This window comes from Lucilia sericata, unplaced genomic scaffold (genome assembly GCF_015586225.1).
Source record: "Lucilia sericata isolate MDLA Ls3-8-SP2 unplaced genomic scaffold, ASM1558622v1 Contig000479F_arrow, whole genome shotgun sequence".
Classification (NCBI taxonomy): Eukaryota; Metazoa; Arthropoda; class Insecta; order Diptera; family Calliphoridae; genus Lucilia; species Lucilia sericata.
The window spans coordinates 27526-47614 of NW_023994494.1; the positions used below are offsets into that span (position 1 = coordinate 27526).

The 20089-nt window shown below is 30.2% G+C and overlaps 1 protein-coding gene across 1 annotated transcript in view; it reads right to left on the reverse strand.

The window, feature by feature from the left end:
• The window catches only part of LOC119605381, a gene marked incomplete at its 3' end in the record, with an annotated part of 62821 nt that overhangs the window by 24931 nt on the left and 17801 nt on the right, over positions 1–20089 (reverse strand). Inside the window, exons 2-3 of the mRNA XM_037958440.1 lie at positions 19441–19941; positions 18882–19357 (exon numbers count right to left, since the gene is read on the reverse strand). Of these exons, the coding sequence (XP_037814368.1) occupies positions 18882–19357; positions 19441–19701 (737 nt within the window). The remainder of the gene's footprint in view (positions 1–18881; positions 19358–19440; positions 19942–20089) is intronic.

Below are 20089 nucleotides of genomic sequence, written 5' to 3' on the forward strand. Positions count from 1 at the left end.
ATCTTTGCGGTATATCGATAATTTTTGATCCTCCTTTCTTTAACCTTAACTTACACTTCATAGCATTTCATTTCACATTTTATTTCAAACTGCATTGTGAAATAAATAATTGCGCTGTTGCCACATTTCTTTAAGAAGCTAAATTCACGAATTGTCACGCCCACATTGCCAAATTTATCTACCAAATTGAATACATATTTTGATGAAATACTTAAGATAGAGTTTTTGAAACACTTAACACTTGTTAAACTTTTGAGGCCATGATATATTGAAAGAAAAAAAAAACATGACGAAATATATTTATTTGTCATTTTTATGAAAAAAAATGCAAGTCATCACTTCATGCATTCAAAATAATTGCAAATTGAAATATTTTGGGAGCTCATCAGCAGTTTTTGAAGAGATTTGTAGAAAAAAACTTTAAATGCATTTTAAAATTAAAAAAAAAAAAAAATTTAAATGAACATGCAAATTTGTTTAACTGAAGAGTCACTGGAATTCCCAGTAACTTAAAAAGAATATCGGTAAACTGTGAAGAAGTCGAATGAGAATCAAATTATTTAGGAATTTGTAAAAAAACTCTTTTAAAACCTTTTAAAATTTCTGGCAAACGTCTAAAATTGTTATTGTTTTATTTTAAAATCCAAAACATTTAAGAAATTTAATAATTGAAATAACCTCAAACCAATTAAATATTTCATCAAAATAATTATTTATTTATTCAAAATCATATTATCTCTTTAACATTTAATTAAATATTTATACTACGATTTAAACTTTTCATTTAACTGCAAACTATTTTCTCTCTAAATTACTTTCGTTATTGAAAAATTAGGTCAGTACACTTAAATTTTTAACAAATTAACTGTCAACATTTTTTTCAAAATTGTAATTTTTTTATTATGACTGCAAGCAAAATTTAACTGCTGATTTAAGTGAAAAATTATTCAAGTGATTAAAAAGTGATTTGACAATTTTTAGGTGTGAAAAAAGTAACTGTATAAGTATAAAATAGTTAATTTATGATTAACTGAAAAAATTGTGTTCAACGGCAATTTATGTTAAAAATATTTACAAATTTTAGAATAAATCCAAGATTGCAATAGCAAAATTACGCCCTTAATAAAAATATTTACTTTTTAATATGATAAAAAATAAAATGCCGCTAAAATTTTGAAAATTAAAATTTCTTTATTCTTTTGCTTAAAAAAATTAGCATAAATTTTATTTTTAAAAATTTTTATAAAAAATATTGAGTATTTTTTCATTAAGCACTCAAATTCCTTCAAAAGTTCTATTGTATAATGAGTAAAATACAAAATTTTATTGCCCCATCACTCAATCAATCAATTCGCGATGCAATTCTTTAGTACAAAGTACAAATATTGTGCAATTTGATATCTTTACTTTGTTTGACTTTGATTTCTTAATTAATTTTCCGTGTTAACAAAAAAAAATTAAATGGAATTTTTTATTCTTGTTGATTTTAAAGTTTTTTTTCGTTCTTGTAAAATTATAACAATAAAGATAATAAACTTTATTTTACAACAAAGTCAAAAAACATACATAAATTAGGTGTGAATTATCACGCGACATTTGTTAATTAGGATAATCCGATACGATGACTTTGCTAAAAAAAAAAATTTGGGTAAAAAGTATTGGCAACAGGCATGGAAAATTCAGTACTTTTTTATATCGGTACTTTTTGTAATTTATACACTGCCTAGTCTTATAGTCTGGTCTATAGTATGGACTATAGTCTAGAATATAGTCATGTCTATAGTTTAATCTATAGTCTGGACTAAAGTCTAGTATATAGTATAATCTATAGACTGGAGTATATTCTAGTCTATATTCCTGACTGTAGTCTAATCTATAGTCTAGCCTATAGTGTAGTCTATAGACTAGTCTATAGTCTAGTCTGTAGTCTAGTCTATAGTCTAGTCTGTAGTCTAGTCTATAGTCTAGTCTATAGTCTAGTCTCTTGTCTACTCTATAGTCTATTCTAAAGGCTATTCTAAAGGCTACTCTATAGTCTAGTCTATAGTCTAGTCTATAGTCTAGTCTATAGTCCAGTCTATAGTCCAGTCTATAGTCCAGTCTATAGTCTAGTCTCTAGTCTAGTCTATAGTCTAGTCTATAGTCTAGTCTATAGTCTAGTCTATAGTATAGTCCTAGCCTCCATAGTCTAGACTACTTAGTCTAGTCTATAGTCCAGTCTATAGTCCTAGTCTATAGTCTAGTCTATAGTCTAGTCTATAGTCTAGTCTATAGTCTAGTCTATAGTCTAGTCTATAGTCTAGTCTATAGTCTAGTCTATAGTCTAGTCTAAGTCTAGTCTATAGTCTAGTCTATAGTCTAGTCTATAGTCTAGTCTATAGTCTAGTCTATAGTCTAGTCTATAGTCTAGTCTATAGTCTAGTCTATAGTCTAGTCTATAGTCTAGTCTACTAGCTAGTCTATAGTCTAGTCTATAGTCTAGTCTATAGTCTAGTCTATAGTCTAGTCTATAGTCTAGTCTATAGTTCTAGTCTATAGTTCTAGTCATAAGATAGTCTATAGTCTAGTTATAGTCTAGTCTATGTATAGTCTATAGTATAGTCTATAGTCTAGTCTATAGTTAGTCTAAGTCTGTCTATAGTCTAGTCTATAGTCTAGTCTATAGTTAGTCTATAGTCTAGTCTATAGTTCTAGTATATAGTCTAGTCTATAGTTAGTCTTAGTTAGTCTATAGTCTAGTCTATATCTAGTCTATAGTCTAGTCATAGTCTAGTCTATAGTCTAGTCTATAGTCTAGTCTATAGTCTAGTCTATAGTCTAGTCTATAGTCTAGTCTATAGTCTAGTCTATAGTCTAGTCTATAGTCTAGTCTATAGTCTAGTCTATAGTCTAGTCTATAGTCTAGTCTATAGTCTAGTCTATAATCTAGTCTATAGTCTAGTCTATAGTCTAGTCTATAGTCTAGTCTATAGTCTAGTCTATAGTCTAGTCTATAGACTAGTCTATAGTCTAGTCTATAGTCTAGTCTATAGTCTAGTCTATAGTCTAGTCTATAGTCTAGTCTATAGTCTAGTCTATAGTCTAGTCTATAGTCTAGTCTATAGTTTAGTCTATAGTTTAGTCTATAGTCTAGTCTATAGTTTAGTCTATAGTCTAATCTGTAGTCTGGACTATAGTCTAGTCTATAGTCTAGTCTATAGTCTAGTCTATAGTCTAGTCTATAGTCTAGTCTATAGTCTAGTCTATAGTCTAGTCTATAATCTAGTCTATAGTCTAGTCTATAGTCTAGTCTATAGTCTAGTCTATAGTCTAGTCTATAGTCTAGTCTATAGTCTAGTCTATAGTCTAGTCTATAGTCTAGTCTATAGTCTAGTCTATAGTCTAGTCTATAGTCTAGTCTATAGTCTAGTCTATAGTCTAGTCTATAGTCTAGTCTATAGTCTAGTCTATAGTCTAGTCTATAGTCTAGTCTATAGTCTAGTCTATAATCTAGTCTATAGTCTAGTCTATAGTCTAGTCTATAGTCTAGTCTATAGTCTAGTCTATAGTCTAGTCTATAGTCTAGTCTATAGTCTAGTCTATAGTCTAGTCTATAGTCTAGTCTATAGTCTAGTCTATAGTCTAGTCTATAGTCTAGTCTATAGTCTAGTCTATAGTCTAGTCTATAGTCTAGTCTATAGTCTAGTCTATAGTCTAGTCTATAGTCTAGTCTATAGTCTAGTCTATAGTCTAGTCTATAGTCTAGTCTATAGTCTAGTCTATAGTCTAGTCTATAGTCTAGTCTATAGTCTAGTCTATAGTCTAGTCTATAGTCTAGTCTATAGTCTAGTCTATAGTCTAGTCTATAGTCTAGTCTATAGTCTAGTCTATAGTCTAGTCTATAGTCTAGTCTATAGTCTAGTCTATAGTCTAGTCTATAGTCTAGTCTATAGTCTAGTCTATAGTCTAGTCTATAGTCTAGTCTATAGTCTAGTCTATAGTCTAGTCTATAGTCTAGTCTATAGTCTAGTCTATAGTCTAGTCTATAGTCTAGTCTATAGTCTAGTCTATAGTCTAGTCTATAGTCTAGTCTATAGTCTAGTCTATAGTCTAGTCTATAGTCTAGTCTATAGTCTAGTCTATAGTCTAGTCTATAGTCTAGTCTATAGTCTAGTCTATAGTCTAGTCTATAGTCTAGTCTATAGTCTAGTCTATAGTCTAGTCTATAGTCTAGTCTATAGTCTAGTCTATAGTCTAGTCTATAGTCTAGTCTATAGTCTAGTCTATAGTTTAGTCTATAGTCTAGTCTATAGTTTAGTCTATAGTCTAATCTGTAGTCTGGACTATAGTCTAGTCTATATTCTAGTCTATAGTCTAGTCTTTAGTCTATTCTATAGTCTTGTCTATAGTCTAGTCTATAGTCTCGACTATAGTCTATAGTCTGAACTAGAGACTATAGTCTAGTCTATTCTATAGTCTAGTCTATAGTCTTGTCTATAGTCTAGTCTATTCTATGGTCTATAGTCTGAAATCAAACTTCTTCTTCCCTTTTTTTGAGCCAGCGAGATTTTGAGAATGAAGTATAAATGTAGGGTTTTATCAGGGAGGTTTGATGTCTCTATGTCATCTGTAATACTTTCAAGCCAGTAAGATCTGTAGGATCATAACCCTGTTACAGTTAGCCCTTAGTTTTCTAGGCAACAAATCCGTTGTAATCCAATTTAGCAAAGTAAATAGGTACATCGAGTTTGTCCTTAAAAGTTTTTGTTCAGTTTTAGTTTCCGAAAAATTATTTGTAATAATCCATTAAATAAATTTTAGATTCGAATAATGGAAACATATTTTCCAAAGATATTTTTATGTGTAATTTTCAATTGACTATTTATTTATATATATTTCAAACTTTTTTACGCTTTATGTAATTTAAAATTCCGTTACTATAATACATAGTTTAGTTTTTACTGTATCAGCTGATTTTAAACATAAATAATTTTTTTTTATTATTGTTTGTAAAATGAAACAAACGAAACAACAACAAGTAAGAGTGTTATATTCGGCTATGCCGAATCTTATATACCCACCATCAAACCTCGTTTGACTCGAATGAAACTTACTTATGTCGAATTTCATCTATATATTCGTATTATTAGGCCAGTTATAAGCGTTAAAGGAATTTTCTGAAGGGGACCTTATATGGGGGGTAGGGTCAATCATGGACCGATCAACATAAAATTTTTTAGATAGATTTTGACTCGTATGAAAATTACTTATGACGAATTTCATCTATATACTAGAATTTTTAAGCCAGTAATGAGCGTTAAAGTCATTTTCTGAAGGGTACCTTATATGGGGATAGGGTCAATTATGGACCGATCCTCATAAAATTTTGCACAGTGATTTTGGATCACAAGAAACTTACTTATGTCGAATTTCATCGCTATATTCGTATTTTTAAACAAGTTATGGCTGTTAAAGCTGCTTTTCGAGGGCCACTTGTATGGGGGCTATCCGAAAACGTGGACCGATATTGCCCATTTTCAATACCAAACAAACCTTACCTATAAGAAATATTTATGTGAAATTTCAACCCTCTAGCTCTTTTCATTCGGACTCTATCGTGCTTTCAACAGACAGACAGACAGACAGACGGACGGACGGACGGACAGACGGACAGACGGACAGACATGGCTAGATCGTCTTAGAATTTAATGAGGACCCAGAATATATATACTTTTGTGGGTCTATGACCAATATTTCGATGTGTTACAAACGGAATGACAAAATCAATATACCCCCCATCTTTTTTGATGGTGGGTATAAAAACCAACTTGAATATTTATTAACTTTATTGTTATTATTTTATTATAGGTTTTTTTTGCAAACGTAACAAACTCTGTAAATATTTGTTTAACAATAAATAAATAAACAAATACACACTGTATAGTACAACAGTTGTTAACAGAAGTTGACTTAGTTGTGGTCCGTAAGGTCTAAATGTCTGTTTGTCAAAACGTTGGTTGTTTAGTTTTTTGTGTTGTTGCTGTTGACCAAGTGTAGTTGGCAATATGCTACTACATACAATTTAAAACATTTGTGTAGTCAAGTTTTTAGAAACTTATTTAAACATTTTAGGTTTTTTTTTGGATTTAAAGTTTTTAAGTTTTTTAATATATTACACGATTTATGGCAATTTTTTTTGCTTTAGTTTGGGTTTTAATTTCGTTTTTGTTAAATTTAAATATTTAAATTAATTATTTTTTTAAGATAAGACAAGAATTTTGTTTGTTTGTTATCAAGAAACTTGACATTGTCAAAATAAGTTTAGATAACATTTACTAATGTTTTTATATATATTTTTTTTAATAGAAATCGTAGGATTTAAGTAGTTATTAAGTTGTTATTGAATAATTTTCATAATTAGTTTTACAATTTTGTAAATAATGTTGGAATTTCAAATTTCACTTTTGTTTACTTTCGTTTTTGTGATACTATTATTAAAAAGGGTAACACTGTTTATTTTGTTACAAGTTAGAATTTATTTTGTAATAATTTCTCTTGTAATTTAAGAACAAATTTTATTATAATTTATTTGTAAAAACATTTTCTTTTGTTTCGTTTCGTTTTTTAAATTTTCTGTGTGTCTCTATGCTCGACCCGTTCGCGTTAAACTAATTTAATAAATTTGAATTATACAAATTGTTGTCTCTACTTTGTGTTATAGTAGTGTTTTTTTTTTGTTTGTCATTTCCAGTGTGAGTGATTTCTTCTTTTTATTTTATTACATTTTTTTTTAATTTTATTTTTTACAATTGTTTGTCATGGATTTTTATTTTGTATTCATCTGCCTTCCACCATTTAGTTGTTGTTATTGTTGTTTTTAGTGGCTGTCTGTATGTTTTTTATGCGTTTTCTCTTATTTTCTCTTTCTTCTTTTTTCCTTTTTCTTCCATTGGCTTCCATACATCCATTAGAGCGCTCTGTGTGTTATCATATTTTGTGTTTTGTTTTTGTTTTTCTATATTGCCTCCAGTTTCGTTTTTATCTTTTTTTACTGATATTAAATTGCCCCCGCTGCACACAACCGCCAGTACTTTAATATACTGAGTTCATTGTTGTAAGAGAATCCCTTGAAACCTTCTTTTTATAGCGTCAAATCACCTAAAAGTATCTTCCCTGCCTTAAGATGTACACGTATCATTATTATGACCAAACGTTAGAAAGAACTGTTTCTAGTAAAAGTGTCCTTTATGTTACTCGAGGACGTGACTATTAGATGATTTCAACTGTCAGCAAGAAATGACAACATAAGCATCATCCACGCGATCATGAAAGTGTGTTCTATGAGGCTCATAGAAGTGATTCCTAGAAGTTTTTCCAAATGTGTACAATGGAAAACAAAAGCATATTTTACGCATTCATTGTTATGATTTTTCATCGGGAAGAACAATTCCTCGTGAAAGTATTTCCTATGAGGCACATAGAAGTGACTGCTTGTAGATTTTCAATCTTCCACCTGTCATATATAAACGACAACAGAAGTATCTTCCATGCGATTAAATTACTTCAAGAAGACACCCAGAAGTTTTTCTAAATATCATCCAACTGTTATACAGATGTGACAACAGAATTTCTTTCCTTCCACGGGATGAGGCGATCAAATTGGTCGCTTCTTTAACCGCGGAGATATCATTATTCTGATTTGCCATCGACAGGAACTGTCCTTTCCAAAAGTTTTTTGTGTACAATCTTCTAAATATCATAATAAAGTGGCAACAAGAAGACTTCCAGTAGTTTTTCTAAAGAATATAATCATCCAACTATCATACAGAAGTTATCTTCCTTCACGGGATAAGACGATCAAATTGGTCACCTATTTAACCGCGGAGATATCATTATTCTTAAAATATCTTTATTGAAATCTTTCGGCGGGAAGAACTCTTTCTCGTAGAAGTTTCCTCTATAAGCCACATGCAATTGACTTCTATAAGACTCTTAAAAGTTGTTTAATCAATCTTTCAGATTTGACAACAAAGGTATCATCCAAGCGATAGGACTATCATCTAGAAATATCTTCCATGTGATAATAAGATCATCTCCGAATTGTCATTATTATTATCTTCCGTAAAGAACAATTAGTCCCGGAAGTGGCATCTGGGAGATACCGAGAAGTTTTCTCTCTGCCATCCAGAAGTGACAACAGAAATAACTTCCACTCGATGAGGCCATCAAATTGGTCTCGCATTTAGTCTCCAAAGTATGGAGGTAACGCCTAGAGGACACCTAGAAGTTTTCTTTAATGTATTCAAACTTCCAACTATCATTCAGAAGTGACTTAAACGTACACAATAAAAAAGATTTAATTTTAGAAGTAATGAGTTTTTTTTTGTAAATTGTTAAGTCTCTTCCAACTATAATCTAGAAGTAACTTAAACGTATACATCTGAAAGATCAAAAATGATATCATAATGAATCCTTAAATAGATGATAAGACGAGACATATGAAAACTCCGCAACTTACTCCCACAAACTATAAAAGTTACGCGACGAACCGGTACAAATGTTTGAATAAACACACATTTGTGATGGCAAAAGTCGCCAGTATAACAAAATAAATAGCTTTGGCTAACCATTCATGATGAATGAAATTAATAAACAACAATAAACTTCTCGTTACTGTAAGCTAATCACTTACGATGAGTGCTAATAGTAAACAAAACAATAGATAAACAGAAGAATGATAGCATAACACTGTATTATACCGTAAAACGTACTTGAAATTTTCTACTATTAATAATTTAATTAATTTCAAACATAAATTAATTAAAAACCCATTTATGCAGTTCTTTAATTGACGTCCAAAAACTGTAAAAGTATAGAAACATTTTTAATTATCTTATTTTTTTTACAAATAATTTAAATTATTTTGTTTTTTATTTCCAATTTTTTATTATTAAGAATTAAAACGTAGTAGTTATAATAATACGTTGTAAACACATTAATTAAAATGAACCAAGATGTTGCATATTTTATGTGTTTTTAAAAAATTTGCCATTAAATTGTTAAATGTCTGTTCATCACTACATATTTGTTATTATTTATGTCTGTCTGTCCGCCTGCTTTTTTGTTCATTCATTTATTTGTTTTGCATTTTTTTAATGCAAATTAATTGCACTTGAATATCAAAAGTAAATAAAATTTATTATCATTTATTTCGCAACAACACATGTTATATTATACATTTGTTAATGTTTTTTTATTGCTATTATCATCATCATTATTAGTTATTCTTTTTTAAAGTGTGCTTTATAGAAAAAAATGCATCATTTATCTTTTTTTTTCGAAAAAATAATTTTTGAATTAAAATATTTTACAATGTAAATATTTAATCGTGTTTTTAACTAGATTTCAAATTAGTGCTGTTACAATTTCAATTGTGTAAATTAACATATTTAAATTTGTTTACATTTTAAATAGGGTCTAAAATTAATATAGACATTTTAAAATGCGTAAAATAAAAGTTATTGTAATGATATAATAAAAATTAAGTAATCGCTTATTGTTATCCAAAATAACCACCAATGTAAGCACTTTTTTGGCCTGTGAACCCATAATATTTCTCAAACTCTCAATACGGAATATTTCACCTCACTTAGCAGGCATGGAAAATTGAAATTTTGATATAGCACCTACCGACTTAAGAGGAAAAGAGCACCATTAGGTTTTAACGTACTAAATTAGACTAAACTATAAACTAGACTAAACTATATACTAGACCATATACAAGATTATATACTAGACTTTCGACTACATTGTAGACTAGACTATCGCTACACGATACACTAGACTATAGACTAGGCTTATTGACTAGACTAAACTATAGACTAGAACCTTATAGACTAGACTATAGACTAGACTATAGACTAGACTATAGACTGGACTTTGGAACTACCATGTAGACTTGAGACATAGAGAGATTACTACACTAGACTATAGACGAAGACTATAGATTAGCTATAGATTACTATAGACTAACTATAGACAGACTATAGACTAGACTTAGACCTAGACTATAGACTAGACTACTATAACTAGACTAAGACTAGACTATAGACTATAGACTAGACTATAGACTAGACTATGACTAGACTATAGACTTGATAGACTAGACTATAGACTAGACTATAGACTAGACTAGACTAGACTATAGCTAGACTATAGACTAGACTATAGACTAGACTATAGACTAGACTATAGACTAAGACTAGACTATAGACTAGACTAGACTATAGACTAGACTATAGACTAGACTACAGACTAGACTAGACTATAGACTAGACTAGACTATAGACTAGACTATAGACTAGACTATAGACTAGACTATAGACTAGACTATAGACTAGACTAGACTATAGACTAGACTAGACTATAGACTAGACTATAGACTAGACTATAGACTAGACTATAGACTAGACTATAGACTAGACTATAGACTAGACTAGATAGATAGACTAGATGACTAGACTATAGACTAGACTATAGACTAGACTATAGACTAGACTAGACTAGACTATAGACTAGACTATAGACTAGACTATAGACTAGACTATAGACTAGACTATAGACTAGACTATAGACTAGACTATAGACTAGACTATAGACTAGACTATAGACTAGACTATAGACTGGACTATAGACTAGACTATAGACTAGCTATAGACTAGACTAGACTATAGACTAGACTTAGACTAGACTATAGACTGACTATAGACTAGACTATGCTAAGACTGACTATAGACTAGACTATAGACTAGACCTATAGACCTTAGACCTATAGGATAGACTATAGACTAGACCTAGACTAGACTATAGGGGATGGACTATAGACTAGGGACTATAGACTAGACTATAGCTAGACATGACTAGACTATAGACTAGACTATTAGACTAGACTATAGACTGGACTATAGGACTAGCTAGAGACTAGACTAGGACTATAGGACTGACTAAGACTAGACTACAGACTAGACTAGACTATAGGACTAGACTAGGACTATAGACTAGACTAAGACTAGACTATAGACTAGATATTAGACAGACTATAGGAATTAGGGACTAGACTATAGGACTAGGACTAGACTATAGACTAAGACTATAGACAGACTATAGACAGGGACTATAGACTAGACTATGACTAGACTATAGGACTAGATATAGACTAGAATATAGACTGACTATAGACTAGACTATAGACTAGACTATGACTAGAACTATAGACTAGACTAAGAACTAGACTAAGACTATAGACTAGACTATAGACTAGACTATAGAGACTAGACTATAGACTAGACTATAGACTAGACTATAGACTAGACTATAGACGAGACTATAGAACTAGACTTATAGACGAGACTATAGACTTAGACTATAGACGAGACTATAGACTGGACTATAGACTGACTATAGACTAGACTAATAGACCTAGACTATAGATATACTAGAGACTGACATAGACTTGACTATAGACCTAGACTATAGACGAGACTATAGACTAGACCTATAGACTAGACTATAGACCTAAGACTATAAGACTAGAACTATAGACTAGACTATAGAATGGACTAGAGACTAGACTATAGACTAGACTAGAGACTAGACTATAGACTATAGACTATAGACTAGACTATAGACTAGACTATAGACAAGAACTATAGACTAGACTATAGACTACAGACTAGAGCTATAGACTAGACTATAGACCAGACTATAGACTAGACTATAGACTTAGACTATAGACTAGACTATAGACCTAGACTATAGACTGGACTATAGACTAGACTATAGACTAGACTACAGACTAGACTATAGACTAGACTATAGACTAGACTATAGACTGGACTATAGACTAGACTATAGACTAGACTACAGACTAGACTATAGACTAGACTATAGACTAGACTATAGACTAGACTATAGACTAGACTATAGACTAGACTATAGACTGGACTATAGACTAGACTATAGACTAGACTACAGACTAGACTATAGACTAGACTATAGACTAGACTATAGACTAGACTATAGACTAGACTATAGACTAGACTATAGACTAGACTATAGACTAGACTATAGACTAGACTATAGACTAGACTATAGACTAGACTATAGACTAGACTATAGACTAGACTATAGACTAGACTATAGACTAGACTATAGACTAGACTATAGACTAGACTATAGACTAGACTATAGACTAGACTATAGACTAGACTATAGACTAGACTATAGACTAGACTATAGACTAGACTATAGACTAGACTATAGACTAGACTATAGACTAGACTATAGACTAGACTATAGACTAGACTATAGACTAGACTATAGACTAGACTATAGACTAGACTATAGACTAGACTAGACTAGACTAGACTATAGACTAGACTATAGACTAGACTATAGACTAGACTATAGACTAGACTATAGACTAGACTATAGACTAGACTATAGACTAGAGTATAGACTAGACTATAGACTAGACTAAAGATATTTGTTCTTCGCAAGTCACAAGAGGATGGTGGTGAGTCGCCTCCAGCTCAACCTGTATATGGCAAAGACCATCTTGGGGTAAGGCCAAGACCGCAGGTACTTAAGAAGAATACATGAAGGCTACTATTGCACCAAACGAACTAAAAGTTTAAATATTGAAACAGTGTTGAGAAGTAAAGGTCAAAACAATATTGAAAGTGCTATTTTTCAAGAAAACCAATTATTAATATACGATGTGTTTCTGAATTTCACAAAACAAAAAAAAAAAAAATTGCCAGACTTTATAAAAATTATCTCTAATATATTATAGAACAAAAATTTCCATTCTATTTCTCATGTAAACAAAACCAAAAATTACGCAAATAATTTAATAAATCCAAACGATTACAATATGTTATGAAATATTGAAATAAACACATTTAGACGTCCGCCTTTAAGACCATTATTATAATAAAATATTCCCAAAAGTCCACACGAAGTGTATTTTTATGATATATTTTGGTAAAAATTTATAATACTTTGATATATAGCTAATAAAATTTGACATATTAGCTTATTAACACGATTGGCTAGAATTTAAAACGATAATAAAATTAAATAATCTATAACATTATAAATAATATTAAAAAAAAGTATAAACAAAATCTACTACAGAAGTATAATTTATAAAATGTTAGACCAATTGAAACCGATAATGTCAAGTATACGGTCATAAAATTATAATTAAAAACAAAATTTTTTTTTTATAAATTACAGAAAACCGTTTTAGTTAATAAATAAAATACAACTCTGAATTTTATACTAGCGCCTATAAAAATGTATATGATCACAACAGTAAATTAAAGATAACACAAATTTTAACAGTTATAAAGTTTTGGTAGATTTTTTGTTTTTATAAAAATTAAGAGTCGGTTTCAAATGACCTATATACAGTTGTAAAATTTTGTAATCATTAATCATTTCGATTATAATTTGTAATTTGTAGGTTATTAATTATGTTTATTTGTTGTTTATTAGTCTACCTTTAGTCCATTATCTTTAATGTTTAATATATTTGGTTTATTGTTACTTTTATGACTTTTGGGTTTCTTATACATTTTTTCAATTCCAAATTTTCCCCTTTAATTATTTATTTACATTTGTTAAAATATTATGGAATATCTTTGAAAAAAAACTACTTATAACATTATCTTAACAAATTATTATTGTTGTTTTTTTTGCATTATTTTATTTATGATTTAATTGTTATAAAGTAAAATAAACAACTTGAAAAAAAAAAAACTAATAACAAAAATCGCGTGCCATAAAACGTGTTTGTTTATATTATATGTTTTGTTGTTTTCTTTTTTTTTTTGTAAAATAAAATGTTTACTTTCATTAAAAAAAAGTAACAGACAACAAAAAATAAATGTTAAAATCAAACTCAATTGACTCTTTTGGGTGGGTCTCGTGCTGTAGATCATGTATTCAGCAAAATTACAACCAAATATTAACGTCATTTCAGCAACTAAGGGGCATCAATTAAATAGAAATATTTTGTTAATTAACAAAAATTACTGTATATCTGACGATGAGACTTAAGTCATTTAGTTAGAGGGTACCAGGCATGTAAAACTCAGTATTTTAGTACTTTTTGATATCGATAAATAACAAGGTACTCCTACAATATTTTCGATACCTTTTCTAAAATCTATAGTCCAGTGTATAGTCCAGTCTGTTTTCTAGTCTAGTAGTCTAGGTCTATAGTCTAGTCTATTAGTCTAGTCTAGTAGTCTAGTTAGGTCTATAGTCTAGTCTATAGTCTAGTCTATAGTCTAGTCTATAGATAGTCTAGTCTATAGTCTAGTCTATAGTCTAGTCTATAGTCTAGTCTATAGTCTAGTCTATAGTCTAGTCTATAGTCTAGTCTATAGTCTAGTCTATAGTCTAGTCTATAGTCTAGTCTATAGTCTAGTCTATAGTCTAGTCTATAGTCTAGTCTATAGTCTAGTCTATAGTCTAGTCTATAGTCTAGTCTATAGTCTAGTCTATAGTCTAGTCTATAGTCTAGTCTATAGTCTAGTCTATAGTCTAGTCTATAGTCTAGTCTATAGTCTAGTCTATAGTCTAGTCTATAGTCTAGTCTATAGTCTAGTCTATAGTCTAGTCTATAGTCTAGTCTATAGTCTAGTCCATAGTCTAGTCTATAGTCTAGTCTATAGTCTAGTCTATAGTCTAGTTATAGTCTAGTCTATAGTCTAGTCTATAGTCAAGTCTATAGTCTAGTCTATAGTCTAGTCTATAGTCTAGTCTATAGTATAGTCTAGTCTATATAGTCTAGTCTAGTCTATAGTCTAGTCTATAGTCTAGTCCATAGTCTAGTCTATAGTCTAGTCTATAGTCTAGTCTATAGTCTAGTCTATAGTCTAGTCTATAGTCTAGTCTATAGTCTAGTCTATAGTCTAGTCCATAGTCTAGTCTATAGTCTAGTCTATAGTCTAGTCTATAGTCTAGTTTATAGTCTAGTCTATAGTCTAGTCTATAGTCTAGTCTATAGTCTAGTCTATAGTCTAGTCTATAGTCTAGTCTATAGTCTAGTCTAGTCTAGTCTATAGTCTAGTCTATAGTCTAGTCCATAGTCTAGTCTATAGTCTAGTCTATAGTCTAGTCTATAGTCTAGTCTATAGTCTAGTCTATAGTCTAGTCTATAGTCTAGTCTATAGTCTAGTCTATAGTCTAGTCTATAGTCTATAGTCTAGTCTATAGTCTAGTCTATAGTCTAGTCTATAGTCTAGTCTATAGTCTAGTCTATAGTCTAGTATATAGTCTAGTCTATAGTCTAGTCTGTAGTCTAATCTATAGTCTAGTCTATAGTCTAGTCTATAGTCTAGTCTATAGTCTAGTCTATAGTCTAGTCTATAGTCTAGTCTATAGTCTAGTCTATAGTCTAGTCTATAGTCTAGTCTATAGTCTAGTCTATAGTCTAGTCTATAGTCTAGTCTATAGTCTAGTCTATAGTCTAGTCTAGTATAGTATAGTCTAGTCTATAGTCTAGTCTATAGTCTAGTCTATAGTCTAGTCTATAGTCTAGTCTATAGTCTAGTCTATAGTCTAGTCTATAGTCTAGTCTATAGTCTAGTCTATAGTCTAGTCTATAGTCTAGTCTATAGTCTAGTCTATAGTCTAGTCTATAGTCTAGTCTATAGTCTAGTCTATAGTCTAGTCTATAGTCTAGTCTATAGTCTAGTCTATAGTCTAGTCTATAGTCTAGTCTATAGTCTAGTCTATAGTCTAGTATAGTCTAGTCTATAGTCTAGTCTATAGTCGTCTATAGTCTAGTCTATAGTCTAGTCTATAGTCTAGTCTATAGTCTAGTCTATAGTCTAGTCTATAGTCTAGTCTATAGTCTAGTCTATAGTCTAGTCTATAGTCTAGTCTATAGTCTAGTCTATAGTCTAGTCTATAGTCTAGTCTATAGTCTAGTCTATAGTCTAGTCTATAGTCTAGTCTATAGTCTAGTCTATAGTCTAGTCTATAGTCTAGTCTATAGTCTAGTCTATAGTCTAGTCTATAGTCTAGTCTATAGTCTAGTCTATAGTCTAGTCTATAGTCTAGTCTATAGTCTAGTCTATAGTCTAGTCTATAGTCTAGTCTATAGTCTAGTCTTTAGTCTAGTCTTTAGTCTAGTCTATTAGTCTAGTGTATAGTCTAGTGTATAGTCTAGTCTTTAGTCTATAGTCTAGTCTATAGTCTAGTCTATAGTCTAGTCTATAATCTAGTCTATAGTCTAGTGTATAGTCTAGTCTATAGTCTAGTCTATAATCAAGTCTATATTCTAGTCTATAGTCTAATTTATAGTCTTGTATATATTCTAGTCTATAGTCAGGCCTACAGTCTAGTCTATAGTCAAGTTTATCGAAGCTGTAGTCTCATCTATGGTCTGGTTGATAATCGAAACTATATTCTCATCTATAGTCTAGTTTATAGTTTAGTCTATCTATAGTTTAGTCTATAGCCTAGTTTAAAATCTAGTCTATAGGCTAACGGAAAATTAAAATTAGTACTATATTAAAGTTTAAATTTTCCAAGCCTGATATGTAAACAAATAACATCTCTGTAACTGTAATTAAGATTTAAATTGTTGCTTTTAAAAAAATCAATAAAGATGTGCTATGAGGAATTTGATTTGCATCAATTAATAGTAAATATAGTTGTAAACAAGTATATTTAAACGAAATTGTTTAAGAAAACCAACATTGTTAACTGATTTATAATAAGTTGTTACTCTACCAGCTAATACAAGGTACCATTTGTTTACATTTTTAAGCTGTTTACTTGCATGAACTATGTAATGTGGCAACCACATATTAGAGAGAATACTCCTTAGTTGGTTAAACATTTTTAACGCCGTTTGTTGTCATTGTAGTAAATCATGATTGATTAATAATTTATTATTCTTTTATAATTCCTTTATAATTATCAATTATTTATATATATTTGTTTTAAAGTAAACTATTTATTGTTTATATTATTCCCTAATAATTATTTACTTTTACTTTAAAGTTTATTTTATTACTAACAACCTGTAGAACAAACGCAATATAATTTTACTTGTGTTTTGCGAAAAATGAAATTTTTCTTGTTAACTTCTTAAGCTTTTTAATAGAAATTTGCTAAGTTATTTTTGTTTTTAATTAACTTTTATTTTTCTGGTTAAAAACGGAAATTAAGTTTTGTTTACCGTTTGGTATTTGTAAATCAAATGTTATTGTTTGTTTTACTGGGAAATACTGCAGACAATAAATAAAATTTATTAGAAAATAAACAAAGAATTCTTTAGATTTTAAATGGGTCATGAATCATGCAAAACTAAAACGCTTCTTCTTTCACATTCTCTTATCTGCTCCAGATATTGATGGCGTTTATTAGAAGTTTGGATGAAATTGATCGTTTCTTTCACAAAATTCCTAAACAAATACTATAGACTAGGGTTCTATAAATCGACTTTCGAATAATCGAACAATCGACTTTTTCTCGAAAAAAGTCGAAGTCGACTATTTTCTTCCAAAAGAGTCGATAACTCGACTATCGTCTGTGAAAAAGTCGAAAAGTCGACTTTGTGAATAAAAGTCGAAAAAAGTCGAAAAGTCTGAAAGTCGAAAAAAGTCGATAAGTCGAATAAAGTCGAAAAAAGTCGAAGAAAGTCGTAAAAAGTCGAAAAGTCAAAAAAAGTCGAAAAGTCGGAAAAAGTCGAAAATTGTAAAAACAAGTCAAAAATTTAAAAAAGTGGAAAAAAAAGTCAAAAACTCTAAAATAGTCGGAAAAACTCGAAAAAAGTAAAAAGATAGTCGGAAAAGAGTAGAAAGAAGTTGAAAATAGTCAAAACGTCGAAAAAATCGAAAAGTCGAAAAAAGTCGGAAAAAGTCGAAAATAGTCGAAAAAAGTCGAAAAGTCGAAAAAAGTCGAAGAGTCGAAAAAAGTCGAAAAGTCGGAAAAAGTCGAAAAGTCGACTATTTATAAAATACTTATAGTCGAAAAGTCTAAATGTCGACTTTTATTTAAATGAAAAAAGTCGAAAAATCGACTTTTCATAAAATGCAATAAGTCGAAAAGTCGACTTTTAACTAAATAAAAAAGTCGAAAAGTCGACTTTTCGTTTCAACTATAGAACCCTACTATAGACATTATAAATATGATCTGTCAGGGCTGGGTCTCTGTGTATTCAGAATTCTAATTGATTCGTAGTTTAACTAATGTTCCAGATATTTTGAAATGAAATATTTTGCACAATGGCCCCGAGCAGTTAGTTTTAAATATTTTTATCTCAAGTAATCGAATAAACATACCGAATGATTTATAAATTTCGACATTATTCTGTCTTTGTATTAAACTCTTTTACTTCATTATTCATTGTTAACGAATCAGAAAGAATTGTTATGATTTTTTAAACACATGACATACATTTCCCGGTTATTTATGGTATTTTCTTTCCTTTTTTTGTGTTGATAAATTTGACAGGATTAATGTATTCATTAAAAAATTGAGGTTAGATTGTAATTAATGGTAAGGCATAATAAATAAATGTTAAAAATGTTACATAATTAAAACCACAAAAAGTAAACAATATTAACAAAAGAAACTGAAAGGTTATTGAACGTTATTAAACAAAATAACAACAACAAAAAGTAACAAGATTAATAACAGTTATTTTAACGAACATGCCGTTATTAGGCAGAAATATAAATTATAAAGGAAACAAGAAATATTATTTATCCTGTTGGGTTAGCAGCATTGGCATTATTAGCATTAATTTCACAAAATTTCCAGGTTAATTAAAACAAAACAATAAATAAATAAAAAAAACAAAACAAAAAAATCACCTGTTTTTAATATTATCTGGCACAAATATATTCCACCACGAATGGCGTTTTTGTCGGGGAAAATAGGCGGTATGATTGGGATCAACATCTTCATCGGTTATATCGACGGATGAGCCGATGCCTGTTGTACTATCATTGGTCAAATCGCTTTGTGAATTACTCTGTTCGAGAGTGGAGAAACTAACTTCGAAATTCTTACGACGACGTCTATCTAATTTCGTTTGCAATGAACTACGTCTACGACGATTACGTTCTTTATCGTTGGGCGTATCATAGGGACTCGAGATGCCTATGCCCTTAACGACACAACGTATATTGGTGCCATCATCGAAATACGACACTTTGCCGGGTTCATTGGGCGATGAGGCGCGTATATTCTCTTCGGAACTATAAACAACATCCGGTGAATTGGTTGTATTAGAGGCATCACTTTTCTCATGTTTAACAGCGGACTCATAGGAATCTTTGGCTGAATGCTGGAATGAGTTAAAGAAATTTTTGAGGTTAAAAATTAATGTAAACTACAGCTGAGGTGAGTAAAAGTATTTATTTAACTCACCTTATTGCTATCACGTCTTAGAAAAGCCGTTGCTATGGAACTGCGTCTCTTTTGACTCTTATCCGATTTGCTGGAGAACAAACTCAAGGCCAATGAACTGCGGCGCGGTGGTTTTTGTGGTGGCAACTTGGCATTTACATTCTCTGTTATATTCTCCGATTCATCATCATCGGCATGTTCATCGATATCGACCAATGATGGTATAGAGGCACTGGCCCAATCCTTTCTCAAACGATATTTGCCACTATCTATGATACTCATTTTGTTGGGTTTTTTCGAAAGTTTTCGTTGCTCCGTTATTGAAGTTTTAGTTGACGTTTAGTAAATTATAAAAAATTTTTTAAAATTAAGCGCAATCAACCGGGATTCGCTTTATAAGGCTTTCAAAGCTTGACACTCACAAACACACACACTCACACACAATTACGAATGTACGCATACAAAGAAATTAAAACGTCTTTGGCGTTTTTATATGGAAAAAAATAAAAACAAAATTTTAATCTAAAACAAAAAGAAAAGAAAAAAATAATAACTAATTAAAAAATTATAAAATAAATAAAAATTAATGAAAAATATTTAAGTTAAAGTTGTGTTTTTGCTTCAAATCTTTAACTGTGAACAGCCTTAATGTTGTAAATGCTTTTAATTA